Source organism: Mirounga leonina, unplaced genomic scaffold (assembly GCF_011800145.1).
Source record: "Mirounga leonina isolate KUSES-001 unplaced genomic scaffold, KU_Mleo_1.0 Mir_171, whole genome shotgun sequence".
Taxonomy (NCBI): Eukaryota; Metazoa; Chordata; class Mammalia; order Carnivora; family Phocidae; genus Mirounga; species Mirounga leonina.
Window position 1 is genome coordinate 13915038 of NW_023270436.1, and position 15661 is coordinate 13930698.

Genomic DNA, 15661 nt, shown 5'->3' on the forward strand with positions numbered 1-15661 from the left:
TATCAGTTCTGATCTCTATGATTTTAGAACGGAGGTTAAAAATCAGGAGCCCCAAGATCTAATACAACCCACCAACCTGCAGGATTATTTAATACCACCGCAAACAGGGTTAACAGATTTTTCACTGGCTGCTAGCATTTTAAAATTGGGAGATTTCTCCTAAAGTCACAGTCTCAGGGCACCTGAGTGACTCAGTGGGTTAAGCATCTGCCTTCGGCTCAGGTCATAATCTCAGGGTCCTGGGATTGAGCCCCGCAACAGGCTCCCTGCTCGGTGGGGAGTCTGCTTCTCCCTCTCCCTCTGCCCCTTCTCCCCCCTCAGCTTGTGGTCTCTCTCTCTTAAATAAATAAATAAAATCTTAAAAAAGAAAGCCACAGTCTCTGACTTCTTCGGAAAAATGCAAACACCAGGTCCACAAGGGGATGCACTGAGAAGGACACACCCCTGCGTAAGTAGACGTCATACCAAAACCGCACAGCCTGGGTCTAACATGGAGAACCACAGACAAACCCAAATCAAGAAACATTCTGTGAAGAAGCTGGTCCTCACTCTTCAAAGATGTCCGAACACAAGCAACAAAGAAAGGCTGAGGAACTATTCAAGCCCGACACAAGAACTTAATGCAGTATGTAATCCTGGATCGGATCCTGTGCCAGAAAAATAAATTGCTGTGAAGGATGCTATTGAGACAATTGCTGAAATAGGAATATGGTTCGATGAAAGTCTTGAGTCAATGTCAAGGTTACTGAACCTGGTACCTCTGTGTAGTTACGTAAGAGTGTAGACGACTCAGTCCCAAATGGTTCACAGAGAGAGAAAATGAGGTGGGGGATTACAGAGGAAAGCAAATGCAAGCAAATGTTAAAAATGGATGAATCCCAGTAGAGGAGGTACAGGAATCCTTTGTAGTATTATTGCAACTTTTCTATAGGTTTGAAATTATTTCCAAATGAAACTTTTTTTTAAAGAGGTTGTTGTATAACCAAGCGATTCTCAAATGTTAGTGTGCAGAATCCCCTGGAGGTTTGGTGAAAATTCAGATTGTTGGACCCTCCCCAGAGCTTCTGATTCAGTAGGTCTGCAAAGGGGACAGTAAGAGTTTGCATTTCTAACAAGCTTTCAGGCGATGCAGACGCTGTTGGCCTGGGACACACTTTGAGAAGCCCTGGTACAACCTAGCTTAACCAGTGGAAGTGACTATTAAAAGAACAAGATACAGAAGGGGAGTTGTTAAAAAGCAGGACTGGGGGGGTGCCTGGGTGGCTCAGTCGGTTAGGCATCTACTTTCGGCTCAGGTCATGATCCCGGGGTCCTGGGATCGAGCCCCGCATCAGGCTCCTTGCTCAGCGGGAAGCCTGCTTCTCCCTCTCCCTCTGCCCCTCCCCCCTGCTCATGTTCTCACTCACTCTCTCCTAAATAAATAAATAAATAAATAAATAAATAAATAAATAAATAAAATCTTAAAAAAAACAAAAAGCAGGATTGACAGAGGGATGGTACAAAGGACTAGTGTTCTTCGTCATGAACCTTTTTGGATTTTGTTTCCAGGTATACACATTTTAATGCCTAGAAGCACCTAGACCAGCACCTGCCTCGCAAGTAGCAGATGGTCAGTATGTGTTAAGGACCCGCCCGCTGGTATCTAAGTTCCTAAAATACAGCAAAGATTCCAGGCAACAAGGGAGCCTCCTGTATCTGCTGGGGGGAGAGGGGAGCAAAAACCAAAGACTGCTTGTTTTGGGGGGAGAAACATCCTTTGGGGTGCTCCAATGTGACATGTGGGTTCCCCCCTGAAACTGCCACTACGGAGTCAGGTCAGACACGGATTTCTCAAAATCTCATAATTCTGAGCTGAGAACATGGTTCAGGCAGCCAACTTGTGTCAAGATATGCACTCCTTCTCATCCTCTTCCGGGGGGTAATGAACCTTGGCCTCAAGCCTCATTAAACCCCATTATATAATCACCCCCATCCCGAGTCTCTTTATAACCCTTCCAGTGTCTGGTTTCTCAGGACTACGCAGTTCAGCTCCATCGGTCTTTATTGCTACCTGCTGCCTCCCTCAACAAATCAGCCTTCTGGGGTGCCTGGGGGGCTCAGGCATTAAGCATCTGCCTTCGGCTCAGGTCATGATCCCGGGGTCCTGCGATGGAGCGCTGCATCGGGCTCCCTGCTCAGCAGGAAGCCTGCTCGCCCTCTCCCACTCCCCCTGCTTGTGTTCCTGCTCTCGCTGTCTCTCTCTGTCAAATAAATAAATAAAATCTTTTAAAAAAAGAAATCGGCCTTCTGACTCAGCCTCAAGGCACATGGGGCCAGGCCCTCAACAGAGGGTCAACTCTCTGTCGCCTTGTGTCCAAGAAACAGTACAGGAAATGCTCGGCAAAGAGATGAGGAGAGTGCACAGTGAGACAGGGCAAGGTGAGGGTATGCTGTCTTTCAAGGCACTGCGCGAAGGACAATATTTTCTAAGACTGGGGCCTTGTGTAAAACTCCAGCTGGTGCCATTAGGACCAAGAAGGGGCCGTCTGGGAATCATCAGTCACTTGTTCCCTTTGCTAGCTGCTGCCCTGAAGTCCTAGACCCCCACAGCTAATAAAGAAACACCCAGAACACTGCAGGTGGTAAAAAGTAGCCTGCCATTCCTCATCTTCTACCAAAGATGTCCAGGATAAATGAGTTGCAAAAGCTGTCTGCAACTCATTCTTCTGGCCACTCTCTGCAGCTGCCTGCCCCGCACCCCACCCCCCACCCCAGGCATGGCTACCACCTGGGACAATGGATCCCCTGCATATCAACACCGGAATCTGGCAGGGTAACGATTCGTCACCCAGTGTGGGTGCTGCTCTCTGAGTGAGCACAGGGTGCTGATAAACAAGAGGCATCCTTGGAGCAAGGCTGACCCCCACAACACAATCCCCCAACGAGGCCAGGGCGCCAGCAAGGACATTGGGACAAGTTAAGGTCCCTACTTGATGAGCAAACCAGTCTCAGCGAGGACGGCGTGGAAGCTCTGTTCCTCAGCATTACAGAACGGGGAATTCAGGATGAGAGCAAACTCCACTTCCTACCTGCCCTTGTGATCTTGGGCCAGCTACCCAAACCCTCCCAGCCTCAGTTTCTTCATCTGCAAAATGGGGCTAAGAATAGAAACTACCTGATGGAGAACTAGGAAGCTTATATAATACAAGTAAATTGCTTTGCCTGCATTGACGGCGCCTGCAACATTGTTAATACACAATAAGTGCCAATTGCTATTATTATCCTCATTTTCATCATTGTTGCAAGTTATCCCATCATAGGACAAGCAGCAATAGCTGCCAAACCTACCCTTTATTGAGACTTTAGTGCTCTAAGCACCAGCCCCTGTACTGGGAAACGTACACCCATTCCTCATTTTGTCCTCACTACATCCTTGCCAGGTTAAAACTGACTCAGGGGGTTCGGCGAGGGCCCAACGAAATGTCAGCAACCACTTAGTCGCTGTACTCCCCAAATCACTTCCACCAGACGGTAATGAATGATGATGAGTCATCACTCCTTCCCATCTAGACAGTATATTTTCATTCTGAAGAAGACTCTTTATTGGGACTTATAGCGGCAGCCTGATACCCTACAAGGAGCCACCAGCACAACGTTTGTTGGACCAGAACTGGCCCATGGGTAGAGGGCATCCAATCAGACACCATCTGGACCATGCGGCATGCCCTGATGAAACACAGAATAAATGCAGCGAGGGTGGAGAGATCAGTCCATTGTTCTCTATTTCTTTGGGAAGTAGGTTCACTCCTGAGTCACCACCTTCCACGTTGAGCAGGAGGGTTTAATAACTTGTGTTCTGTCCGCAGTTAGCCTTAGAGAAAGGTTCCTCTGTAAGCTGGGGCTCCTGCCACTCCCCTCCCTCCCCCTGCTTGTCACTCCCAGATGAGGAACGTAGGGTAAGCCCAAGGAGGTGAAGTTCTTCTCACGGCCCATCGGAGGAGGCTGGGTACCCTGAAGGTCTGAATCTCAGCCACTCAACAGCCAGATCTGTCTAATGCTGTCCCCAGTCATCCCCAGTCATCCCCAGCAGGGGTAACAAGATGGCGGATCACCAGCCATGGCCAGAACTAACGGTGACAAAGGGGCAGACAGACTCAGCCTGGTAGGGACACAGTTTCAGGGACTCCCTCCGCTGGCTCACAGGGAGGAAGGCTGGCACTAGGACCCAAAGGCAGAAAGGTCTTTTCTGAAGCTCAGAGTAGGGGGAGAACAGGACTATCACAAGCAAGGGGGAACCAGAGCCTGCCCCATGTGTCCTCCCAACCACCCCAGCCCAGGGTCCTCAAACCAGCACTCTGAGTGATCAAAAGATTTGCCCAGGCAAAGCTCACTGGGTTAGCCTTAAAATCACAGAGTTTCTAAGCTCTGGACTGGAACCTTGTGGAGTCTTTTATTATACAATTGGGGAAACTGAGACCCAGACAGAGAAAGGAATTCACTTCACCGAAGAGCAGGGATGCAGGCTAGAGTTGGATCGGGATTCAAGCCCTACCACGTGGGCAAGATCATTTGCCCTTTTGAGCCTCAGTTTCCTTATCTATAGAATGGGAATTAGAATGCCTGCCTCAATGTTTGTGGTGAGTTTTAACTGTGACAAGGCAGGGACAGAGGTCTCCATGGCGACATCATGGAGACTCTAACAGAGAGCTTCTCATTTCCTAACCTGGAGTCGATTCTACTGGGCTGCCCTCTGTTTCTGTCATTTATTAGGATCAATGGAAATGGGACTGGTCCATGGGATTCCAGCTAATATTTGGGGTACACCCTCATTCTCCTACTGAGACTCAAATGTGACTTTTCTCCCTTATGGAAGATCAGAGGACGACCTCTCTGCCTCCAAGGACCAGGACAGTCCAAAGAGGCAACTGTGCTTCTCCGGCCTCTTAGTGCTAAGGGTTGATTTTCATTAAGGACTTTGTTCCTGCCCCCAGGCAAGGGGAGAACCCTCCCCTCTCTCATGGAGACCAGAGCAGGCAGGAAAAGTTGGGAGCCACAGTGAATCCTCATAAAACTTTCTGGCAGGAGAGGAAGGGTCTAAATGTGCAAGTCCGTGGTTTTTTAAGCAAGCTGAAGATGTTTCTATCCTGGACAGAGCTAAAGTGCAGACCTGTGGTCCAGCCCCCAGAGATGGTGATGCCCAGAGAGAGATGGCTGCTGGAAGCAGCCCCCCGGCCTCATGCCAAGGTAAATTCCAAGCACTCTTAGGACCATGGGGAAGCGTGGGGGGAAGTGAACTGAAAGGCATTTACCCACAGCCCCCAAACTAATCAGAAAGTCAGAGGATGTAAACGGTGCCAGGGAAAAGGAGCTAATTAACATCGTCAGGACAGCTACTATGTATCAAGCACTTATTATGTACCAGGCCCTGTGCAGATGACTTGACATGGAGGAGCCCATCTAATCCTCACAACCACCTATGGAGGGCATCTATTGTGAGCCCCATTTTACAGATGAGGAAACTGAAGCTCAGAAAGGGTTCTGCACTTGCTTGGGGTCAGGCACGCTGCTCAAAAAGACACAGAGCTGGGACTGGCCCCTGGCACCTCCCTCCGGGGCTGCGACATCCTGCCTCGCCCACTGCTATGACACATTTGATACATCATCACCCCCCTTGTCCTTGTCTGGGCTCCCAAGCCACCCTCTGACTGCCACACAGGCCCACCCCACAGTGTAGTTCTGGTTTCTCTGACAGTGATTTCTCTCGACAAATTAGTAAATTGGCCTTCTGGTGTTGATATGTGTCATGAGTGCTATTTTAGTTCGCTCGATTCAGGGCCAGTGCCCCCAGGGCACTGAGACCAGCTAGGCTCTGGAACTTCTCCTAACTGACGTCCATACAGGTCTCCTCTGGTTCTGGACCCTCGGCTGATTCCCGCAGTGGCTGCATCATGCACATGTGTGGACCGAATTCACCATGCCGCCCAGGCCAACCGTCCAGCGGGGCTGAGGCAGAGCTTCTGAGCCCAAAAGTCTTGACACTGGACACCGGGTTGGAGGTTATATGTGTGTGCAATTTCCCAGGGAGAGAAATAACAGATTTCATGAAATTCTCAAAGGGTCCACAGCCTCCCTAAAAAAAGTTTAAAAACCCTCATGTAAAGGTAAAGAATAGGACCGACATGTAGAGAAAGGCTCCCTGCTGAAGAGTTGAGGGATCTTGGATCAAATCATGTGTGATGGTGAAGCTTATCCATTCTGGAGTTAGGAAGAACCAGCTTCAAACCTTGGCTCAATGACTCAACAGCTGTGTGAGTTTGCCAAGTTCTTTGATGACCCCGAGCCTCTGTTTCCTCATCTATACAATGGGAACAACTCATCTGCACAATGGCTTGTTGCAAGAACCAAATGAGGTCATGCGTGTGGGTGATGAACATGAACAGGTGTCCAGTAAACATTGCTTATCATTTATCAGAGCAGCAACATGATCACCCCATGGCTGTGTTGGGGGCCCGGGGTTATTTCCTTCCTGTTCCAGCAGTCCCCCCTCCTAAATTCCCAGTCCATTAAAAGTCAGTGTCTGAGCTGCAGGACTGGTTGGGCTTTTTTCAGGGGCTCCCCTCTGACCACATCTAAGCCTGTTCAGCAAAATGGGCTTCTGGGCAGAGAAGATGAAACCTCTTCTGAAACCTCAAGCCCTTGATCACCAGAAAGTCCCATTTCTGCTCCGAGTAATAACCACTTTGTCTTTAGCAGAAATTCGTAGGAGCAGAATGTAAAACACCCCAGGCCATGCTCAGCCCAGTTTGAACCCAAATCCATCTTTGAAATGAAAGGTGATACGTGTTGACCTGAGTGGGGGGGGAAAAATTACAAAATTTAATCATAGATGCCTGATCCACAGCGACCCAAGAAAAATCCTGTGACTGGGCAACTGAGAAGCAGAGAGAAAAAGCTGATGTTTCCTTTCATGTCCCACATGCTTGCTTCTCTCTGTCATCCCTACACACCTGCAGGCAAAAAGAGTAGGAACGTGGGACCAATGACAACAGCCAGTCAACCTCCCAGTGCTAATCACGCCCCTTCCCTTTGAAACCAACGAAACCATCCCGAGGGGTGGGAGTGGCGCAGGTGGGAGGCGGAGGCCCCGGTTCAAAGCATCTCATGAGCATTTCTTGAGCGAGAACAAGGGAGTGTGCACCTGGCCGACAAGAAGGTGACTTACTTGCAGAGAAGTTGGCCTCGGTGTGGACAGGAGGGGTGGAGGGCAGGAAAGGTGCGTGTCCCACAAAGAAGGAGCGGAGGGAGCGCTCCGACAGGAGGGGGGAGCGCTGCTGAGAGGGAATGTTCTCGCAGCTGCCCACACTGCTGTGAATCTTGAGGTTCAAGGGTTTGCTTTTCTTCTTGGCTCTGAAAGAGAGACAGAAGAAGAAGAGAGGGACATGTATCCATAAGTGCATACAGAATGAGAGCCGGCAGACCCAATCTCGTTAACATGGCACCAACGTCCACTCCCCACACTGACCTGGCCCTATTGCGGCTTCTCCATCCCCCCTTCCCTGAGCTCCAGCCAGGGTTCTGTGCTGTTTGTCACCTGCAACCCTTTGCTGGTGCTGTCCCCACAGTCCAGAATAGCCCTCCCTTTCCCTGCCTGCTTAATCCCCATCTGTCTGACTCCGCTCTGGTGTCCTCTCCTCCAGGAAGCCTTCCCAGATACTCCCTTCCCTCCTTGCCTGGGTTGGGTGTTCCTCTTCAATTCGTCTACAGTATTCTGAGTGTATCCCTGCAGCTGTACTTTCCTATTTTCCCAAATTTGTTCTTTTAGTTTTTGTTTCGCAAGTGAACTGTGGGTCTTTTAGGGCAATGATTCTGTGTTGTTCATTTCCCTGTCCTTGGCAATTAGCACAGAACCTGGCACACAGTAGGTGCCTATTAAATGACCAATCTGGATTATGACTGGTACTTAATCGCACTGCACTCTAATTCCTTGAGGGCAGGAACCCTGTGGTTTTCGTGGCTGAATTTCTAAGCCCCTGGCTTGGCACCAGCTGAATGCAATGAACGCTGGAGCAGCTTTGGAAACACTTCTCCCCTTCCCTAGGAGCTTAGGTGATCAGTTTAAGGGAGTGTGATTTAGAACAGCATCCCAAACCAGCCACTCTGCCCTCCCCCCACCTCCCGCCCACTTCCCCGCACCGCCCCATGCAGGTCTGGCCCCGGAGTTGGGCGCCACCTTGTGGCCAAAGTGAACCCTCCTTGCAAATGTTCTCCCTTCTAGATGGGAGAGCCCAGGAAGGTGCCTTAATTAAAGACTGGAGGCCTCCCACACACGCAGCCTAAAAGTGACCCTCTCCAGGAGGCCTGCTGCCCATCAGCTTTCAGGAATCCAAGTGCGCCTGTGGAGTCGCTCCCTCGCAGTGCTTGGGCTGGCAGCCCTGCTTATTATATCCCTAGGGGTCTGCAGCAAGGCCCAGGAAGGTACCTTCCCTTATAAGCCGCACACGTTAGCTGGCTCTCCCTGCCCATGGCTAGAGAAGAGAGGGAAACAAGGGAGCGGCATTTCATCCCACAAGAGCCTCCAATGGTGGAGATTCAAAGAGGCATCTACACCGAGGCAGGATAATTTTAGGGTCAGACTTGCCAACTTTGGGGTCAGGGAGACTGGGGCTCAGGTCCTGATTGGGACCTCAGGAAAGTGATCTCATCTCTGTGCCTCAGTTTCCTCACCTGGATAATGGGGAAAATCACAGCACCTACCTAAGAAGGATTCTGTGACAATTCTATGAGATAAGGTGCTTGGCACAGGGCCAGGCACAGAGTGAGGGTTCAGGTGACCTGTTATTAACGTCACTAGGAGCAGGTTAAACTGGGTGTCTGTATAGCATGGAATTAGCCTGGAAGAAGCCAAAAGTTGAAGCTGAGCCATGTTTTTCACCTGAAACATCAAGCAACTCTCAACCCACCACCACCCTTAGCAGATGAATAGGATGCAGTCATACCCTCTGGCAATAGCTACCGTCATTATTTCCAAAACACTGATGGGAGCCTTGAGGCACTGGGCCACCCAATGGCAAGGCCAGATCCCTTGTATAAGGAGAACCAAGTCCAACTCAGCACAAGTTTAACAGTAGCTCAGTGACTGCAGAGAGTCAATTTGCTTTACTAACTCAGGACCAGAGATGGAGCAGAGAACGGGTATATAAAAATAAATGTTAGCTGGACAGATGCATGGATAAAAAGCTGGATGGACAGATGGATAGATGGAAGGATGAATGGATGGGTAGATGGATGGATGAAGAAATAGATGGGTGGATGGATGGAAAGAAGGAAAGAGGGAAGGAAGGAAGGAGGGAAGGGAGGGAAAAAGAAAAGTAGGAAAGGTTGGAAGGGTGGAAGGACAATGGATGGATGATGAAAAGGACAAAGAATGGATAGATGGATCAATGGATAAAGAGATGGATCAGAGGATGGATGGATGGATGGATGGATGGATGGATGGATGGGTGGATGGATGTAAAGGTTGAAGGATAGAAGGATGATGGATGGTTGGAGAGATAGATGTAAGAAAAAAAAGAGGATGGGAGAATAGAAAGACAGACAAGAGGAAAAGAGGGTAGGAGCAAGAGAAAATGGAGGATGAATGGCTATTTGACCAGAGTAGGTGGCACGAAATCATACATCACTTCTTGCCCACCAAGGAAGTCTTCATGGACAGAATGTGGGATTCACCTTTACCATCTGCCCTCATTACCCAGCATGCTCAAAGGAGAAAACAGACACAAATGATTGTCCAATGATTGTGACTGTGTAAGATTCAGAGCATATTTTGCAGTATATCCTGCAGGTGTAATTAAAAAGAACATCTCTCCATTATCACAGGATATTAGAAATTTATCACATAAATGTCTTCCCTGGAATCGGGACCAATTCTGGGGAAAGCAGCAAAACGAGGGGGCACGAAGCATCGGCGAGGGCAGCTCCATCCTTTGGGGCCGTATGAGCCCCAGGTGGACCAGGCTGCTCTCTGCACAGGTGGGCAAGTCAGAGCTCCCTGACATGGCAGGCTGTGCTGAGAGCATCCCCAGAGCCGGGCTCAGCTGGGGCTGCACGTCCATGGCAGGAAGACACCCAGCTCAGGGGCCATCATCTGTGCTTAGGGAAAATGCACGTTGTTTTATGGGGTACAGCAAAGGATTGTTCATCCAGGATTGAATTCAGAAGAATTTCCTGAAGCCTAATTTGCAGAGAATATGTCTGAACTAAAAGGATCCCAAGAACCCTTACTTCTTCAACTGATTCATTACTCTCCATCTCCAGCCGTCAAGCTCTGGTCCCCACTTTCCTCCCTCATTTCAGCGGGCACTGCCACTGTGCCTGAATCAGACCCCCAATCCCGCTTTCTTTTTTTTCACTTAAAAAAATTTTTTTTTCTTTACTTTTCATTTACACTGAGGTAAAATTCACATAATATGTATTAACCACGTTGAAGTGAACAATTCAGTGGCATTAAGTACATTCATGATGTTGTGCGAACACCATCTCTATCTAGTTCCAAAATATTTCATCACCCCAAAACAAAACCCTGTACCCACTAAGCAATTCCCCTCCATGCCCTTCCCTCCAGTCCCTGCTGGATATTTCATATAAATGGAATTATACAATATGGGAACTTCTGGGTCTGGCTTCTTTCGCTGAACCTAACGTTTTTGAGGTTCATCCATGTGGTAACAATGTATCAAAACTTCAATCCTTTTTATGGTTGAATAATCCCATCCCACTTTTGATTCTTTATAATCTATCCTCCACCCAGGCACCAAGGTGACGTTTTAAAAAGCATACACTGTATCACGTCACTCCCCTGCTTAAAAACTCCCAAAGGTTTCCTTTCAAAAGCTTCAAGGGACCCTCAAGGATCACTATCTGGAGAACTTCTTGTATTATCATCACTTTGTCACCCTCTGACTCTAGCCACTCTGGTCATCTTTCTGATTCTTCACCATACCAAATTCTCATCTACCTCAGGATCTTTGCACATGCTGTTCCTTCTGCCAGGAACACCATTTCCCATCCTGACTATTAGTGAGGACCTACTTTAGGCATCACTTCCTTAGAGGCACAGTCCTCAACCTTCAGAACTAGTCAGATCTCCAGGTTACATGCGTCCCCAGCACTATCTGCTTTTCCTTCACAAAATGCATCCCAGTTGGAATTCTGCTTTTACTTATGTGGTTGCTGAGTGAATGTCTATCTCCCCCATGGTTTGTGCCCACCACACATGGGATGGGCCTGTATCCCAGCAACTAACACAAAGCAGGCAACCCACAGTTGCAGAGCCAAGACCAGAAGCTAGGTCTACAGACTCCCACCCAAGCCCATGTGCTCCAACTCAAGCAAAAACAACCTGGCGTCACCTGTCTTGGGAGAATTCTAAGGGAAATGTAGCCCAGTTTCGATCTGCAAGTCAGGAGGGCTGGTTTGGCAGCATCTTCTCTGTTCATTCCAGCTATGGGCTCCCTGAGGGCAGAGACACACCTGATTTCTTTTGCCAGCCCCTGGCCACCCCCAGCCTTGGTCTGGCAGACAGACAGCTCTGCACTCCTAGGCTTTTGATCAATGCCCATTTGCCACCTCTCCCTCAGAGCCTTGGTCGCAAAGATCGCTGCGGGGGGTCCCAAACTGATGATTAGTCTTTGCACCACTTTCTCTTCTAAAAGCTTGCTGGGCGTTGAGTCAAGCAGAGCCGCTGGCTCACGTGGCCTCTTTACCCTCAGCTTCCCCGCGTGTGGGGTTGTGTCCCCTTGAACTCCAATGCTTCACCCGGCCATAAACTTCAGCATCTCATTAATGGTGTCTGGAGCATCTGGCCCAGCCAACTGGGAGGAAATGACAGACCTGGGGGCAGGCAAGTTCCTCGCAAGCGTGGCTGGAGGACAGACCCAGCACACATTCTCGCACACCCAGCAACCTTGTCCCCAAACAGGAAAAGATGCCCCTGGCCCTACACGGGGCTGTGTGAGCTGTCCCTCCCTCTCAAACAGGGCCATTGCTATCCTTCGCAGTTGACGTGATCTGATTACCCAAAATAAGGCCTCCGGGCAAGACCCCTTTCAAAACCAAAGAACAGCACCACGTTCTTGGGTGGGGAGGGGGCAGGGGATACGCACAGAGCCCAGGGAAGGAGAAGGTTTGGAAAAGCAAAGGGCCTGGTAAGTCTAACACCAGGAGAATGTTTAGTAGAATCTGTTCTGCTCCTTGACCACAGGCTACAACCCTCATTTCTGGCTCAAACACACCCCAAGCATGGCATTTAATCCACCTAAGCACTGGCAAAAAGAAGCATGAGTGGGTCAGACAGTGTAAGCCGCACTTCCCCAGTGTGGATGAATATGCAGTGCTTTCAGATGAGACACGGGTAAAATTTTTGTATCTTAATAGTTAAAATTTGAAAAACAAACTTGCATATCAACTCCATGGCCTCAGAGCAACGATTTCCTTGTATACAGCTTTATGGGGTATATACTATGAAGGAAAGGAAGATGACACAGAAGGAGAAAGAGAAGAAAGAGGAAAAGAGGGGGGAGAGGAAGAGACATTGATCGAAAAACATGTTAATTCCAGTACAGGTCCCACCAGAATGGCTAAAAATAGAGTTGACAGTACCAAATGCTGGCAAGAAGAGAGAGCAACCAGAACTTCCCCCCACCCCCCTCAAATTCTGGTGAGATTGCAAACCCGTACAACCATACCCTCTGACCCAAAAATTTGGTATGTGCCCCTGGGTGTGTACGCAACCAAAATGAGTGCACCCATGTCCACAAAACAACCCATGCAAGAATGTTCATGACAACGTTATTCATACAGCCAAACACTGGGATTAGTCTCAATGTCCGTCAATAACAGAAAGGATAAATAAAGCATAGTATACTCATACAATTGATTACTGCATGGCAACAAAAAAGAGAAAACTCTGGCTAGACTATAACATGGCAGAATTTCAATCTTATAGTGTCGGGCCAAGGAAACCAGCCACAAAAGAGCTATTGTACTATATGACTCCATTATGACTCTATTTACATGAAGTTCAAGAACAGGCAAAATTAATCTATGCTAGAGAGGCCAGAGGAGTGATTTTCTTTGGGTAGGTTATTGACTGGAACGAGACCCAAGAAGCCTTCTGGGAGCTGGACATGTCTTCAGTCTTGATTGTGTGTGATTACATGCATATCGTGATATATACAAATTCATCAAACCAGACACAAACATTGTGCACTTCACTTCTGAATGAAAGTTATGCCTTACAAAAAGTTTCTTAAAACAATATTAAAATGGGGGCGACTGCATGGCTCAGTCAGTTAAGCACCTATCTTCAGCTCAGGTCATGATCTCGGGGTCCTGGGATCGAGCCCTGTGTTGGACTCCCTGCTCAGTGGGGAGTCTGCTTCCACCTCTGCTCCTCCCCGTGATCATGCTCTCTCTTTCCCTCTCTCTCTCTCTCATCGCTCTCTCTCTCAAATAAATAAATAAAATCTTTAAAAAAAATACATATATATATATATACATATATACATATATATATGTAAAAGAGGGCAAAGGACTGGAATAGACATTTCTCCAAAGAAGATATATACACCTAGCCATGAAACACATGAGAAGATTCTCCACATCATTGGTCATTAGGGAAATGCAAATCAAAATCACAGTGAGATACCACTTCATACCCACTTGGACGGCCATGATCAAGAAGTCAAAAACAGAACAAGGGTTGACAAGGATGTGAAGTAACCGGAACCGTGCACACTGCTGGTGGGATTGTAAAGTGGTGCAGCCACAGTGGAAACATCAGCATATGACCCAGCAATTCCACTCTGAGATATATACCCAGAAGAACTGAAACCAGGTGTTCAAACAAAAACTGTATGCAACATTTACAGCAGCATTATTCACAAGAGTCAAAAGGTGAAAACAACCCAAATGCCCATCAACAAATGAATGGATAAACAAACTGTGGTCTATCCATACAATGGAATATGATTCAGGATTATGACGCACTGATTCATGCTACAATGTGGATGAACCTCCATAACGTTAGCTAAGTGGAAAACAGACACACACGTACGCGCAAACACACAAAGCCACACATTACGATTCCGTTTAGATGAAATATCCAGAATAGGCAAATCCACAGAGACAGTAAGCAGATTAGTGGTTGGCCAGGTCTGGGGGCAGGAGAGGGACAAAGAAGTGACTGTTTATTGGGTCTGGGGTTCTTATCTGTGGTGATGAAGAAGTTCTAGAACTGGATAGTGGTGATAGTTGCACAAAGCTATGAATGTACTCAATGCCACTAAATCGTACACTTCAAAATGGTTAAAATGGTAAATTTTATGCTGTAGGTATTTTTCTACAATTAGAAAAATATATAATAGTAACACAGGAACTAGATCTCACCTCCTTACTAGCTGTGTGACCTTCATGAAGTCACTTAACCTCTCTGAACCTCGATTTCCTCACCTGTAAAACTGTACAATAATTCCTCTATCTCACAAGATTGTATGAAGATCCAATGAAATAATGTCCTTTGAGTGCCTGAGAGAGCATCTGGCACCTGCTAGGTAATAGTCTTTCCTGCGATGGTCCCTTGCCAAGATACTTCCTTTCCTCTATACAAACTGAGGCTCTTTATGGGCAAAGATGATGGGAAAGTCAGGCTCAAAATCAAGAGAAAAGGGACAAGTATCCATGAAGAGGACCAAAGAATTCCTCTTCACCGTGGACCTCTTGCTTCAGGGGAAACACACAAAGGTCTGTGGACCACACTGACCAGGGAAGAAGGCTGCCCATCACTGGGATGTGGTGATGACCAGGCTGGGCAGGCAATGAAGCCTTTCTGGAAGAAGAAAAGTTACAACAGGATTTTCAAAGTCATCCAGAGAAAAGGCTTGGCAAGGAATGCTTGCTCAAAGCACCCCTTTCCCCTCCCTGTGTCTCCCTAAGACAAGAAAAATACAACAAAACAAAAATCGGCTTAATTCCAAAAATTAATCCAATAACTATCACTAGGACAATAAGGTGCTTGGACTCTAGCAGTGAAGGAGGTAGACAAGAGCCATGCTCTTGCCTGGGCTGGTATCCTGGTGGTGGTGGGGAAACAGAAAAACGCATAAAGCAGTAAGGAAATACTGGGGAATAAGAGGAGCTTCATGGAGAATTAAAATCGGGTGATGTGGTCATGAGTGGGTGGTAAGGCCTTCCTGGGGACACGGCATTTAGACTGAGAACTGAATGTCAAAGAAGCCAGATTTGCAAAGATCTGGAGGGAGAGGGGACCAGGCAGTGAGGCAAAGTCAATGCTGGGGAGTCCAAGGCCAGGGCAGGTCAACTTAAAGTGAGCAAGGAGAAGAGAGGGAAGGCGGGATCAGGGGCAGGACCAGATCACTGTGATCAACCGGTGCTTGCCCCTGTAGGGAAGTGGGTTTTATTTAAGAGCAGTGGGCACCTGCTGGCAGGTTTTAAGAAAGAAGATGACAAAAACTAATGCTATTCTTGAAAGACCACTCTGCCAATGTGTAGAGAGTTGACCATCGTGCGGGCAAGAATGGGATTCTGGGATTCTGGAGAGGAGGCTGTGGCCATCACCTAGACAAAAATGATGGTGGTGGCGTGGACCAAGTTCTGGACATCAGAT

The 15661-nt window shown here is 48.0% G+C and overlaps 1 protein-coding gene across 1 annotated transcript in view; it reads right to left on the reverse strand.

The window, feature by feature from the left end:
* KSR2 (kinase suppressor of ras 2) overlaps nucleotides 1–15661 on the reverse strand; it is a 400598-nt gene that overhangs the window by 160405 nt on the left and 224532 nt on the right. The window contains exon 5 of the mRNA XM_035017093.1: nucleotides 7202–7386. Within this exon, the coding sequence (XP_034872984.1) occupies nucleotides 7202–7386 (185 nt within the window). The remainder of the gene's footprint in view (nucleotides 1–7201; nucleotides 7387–15661) is intronic.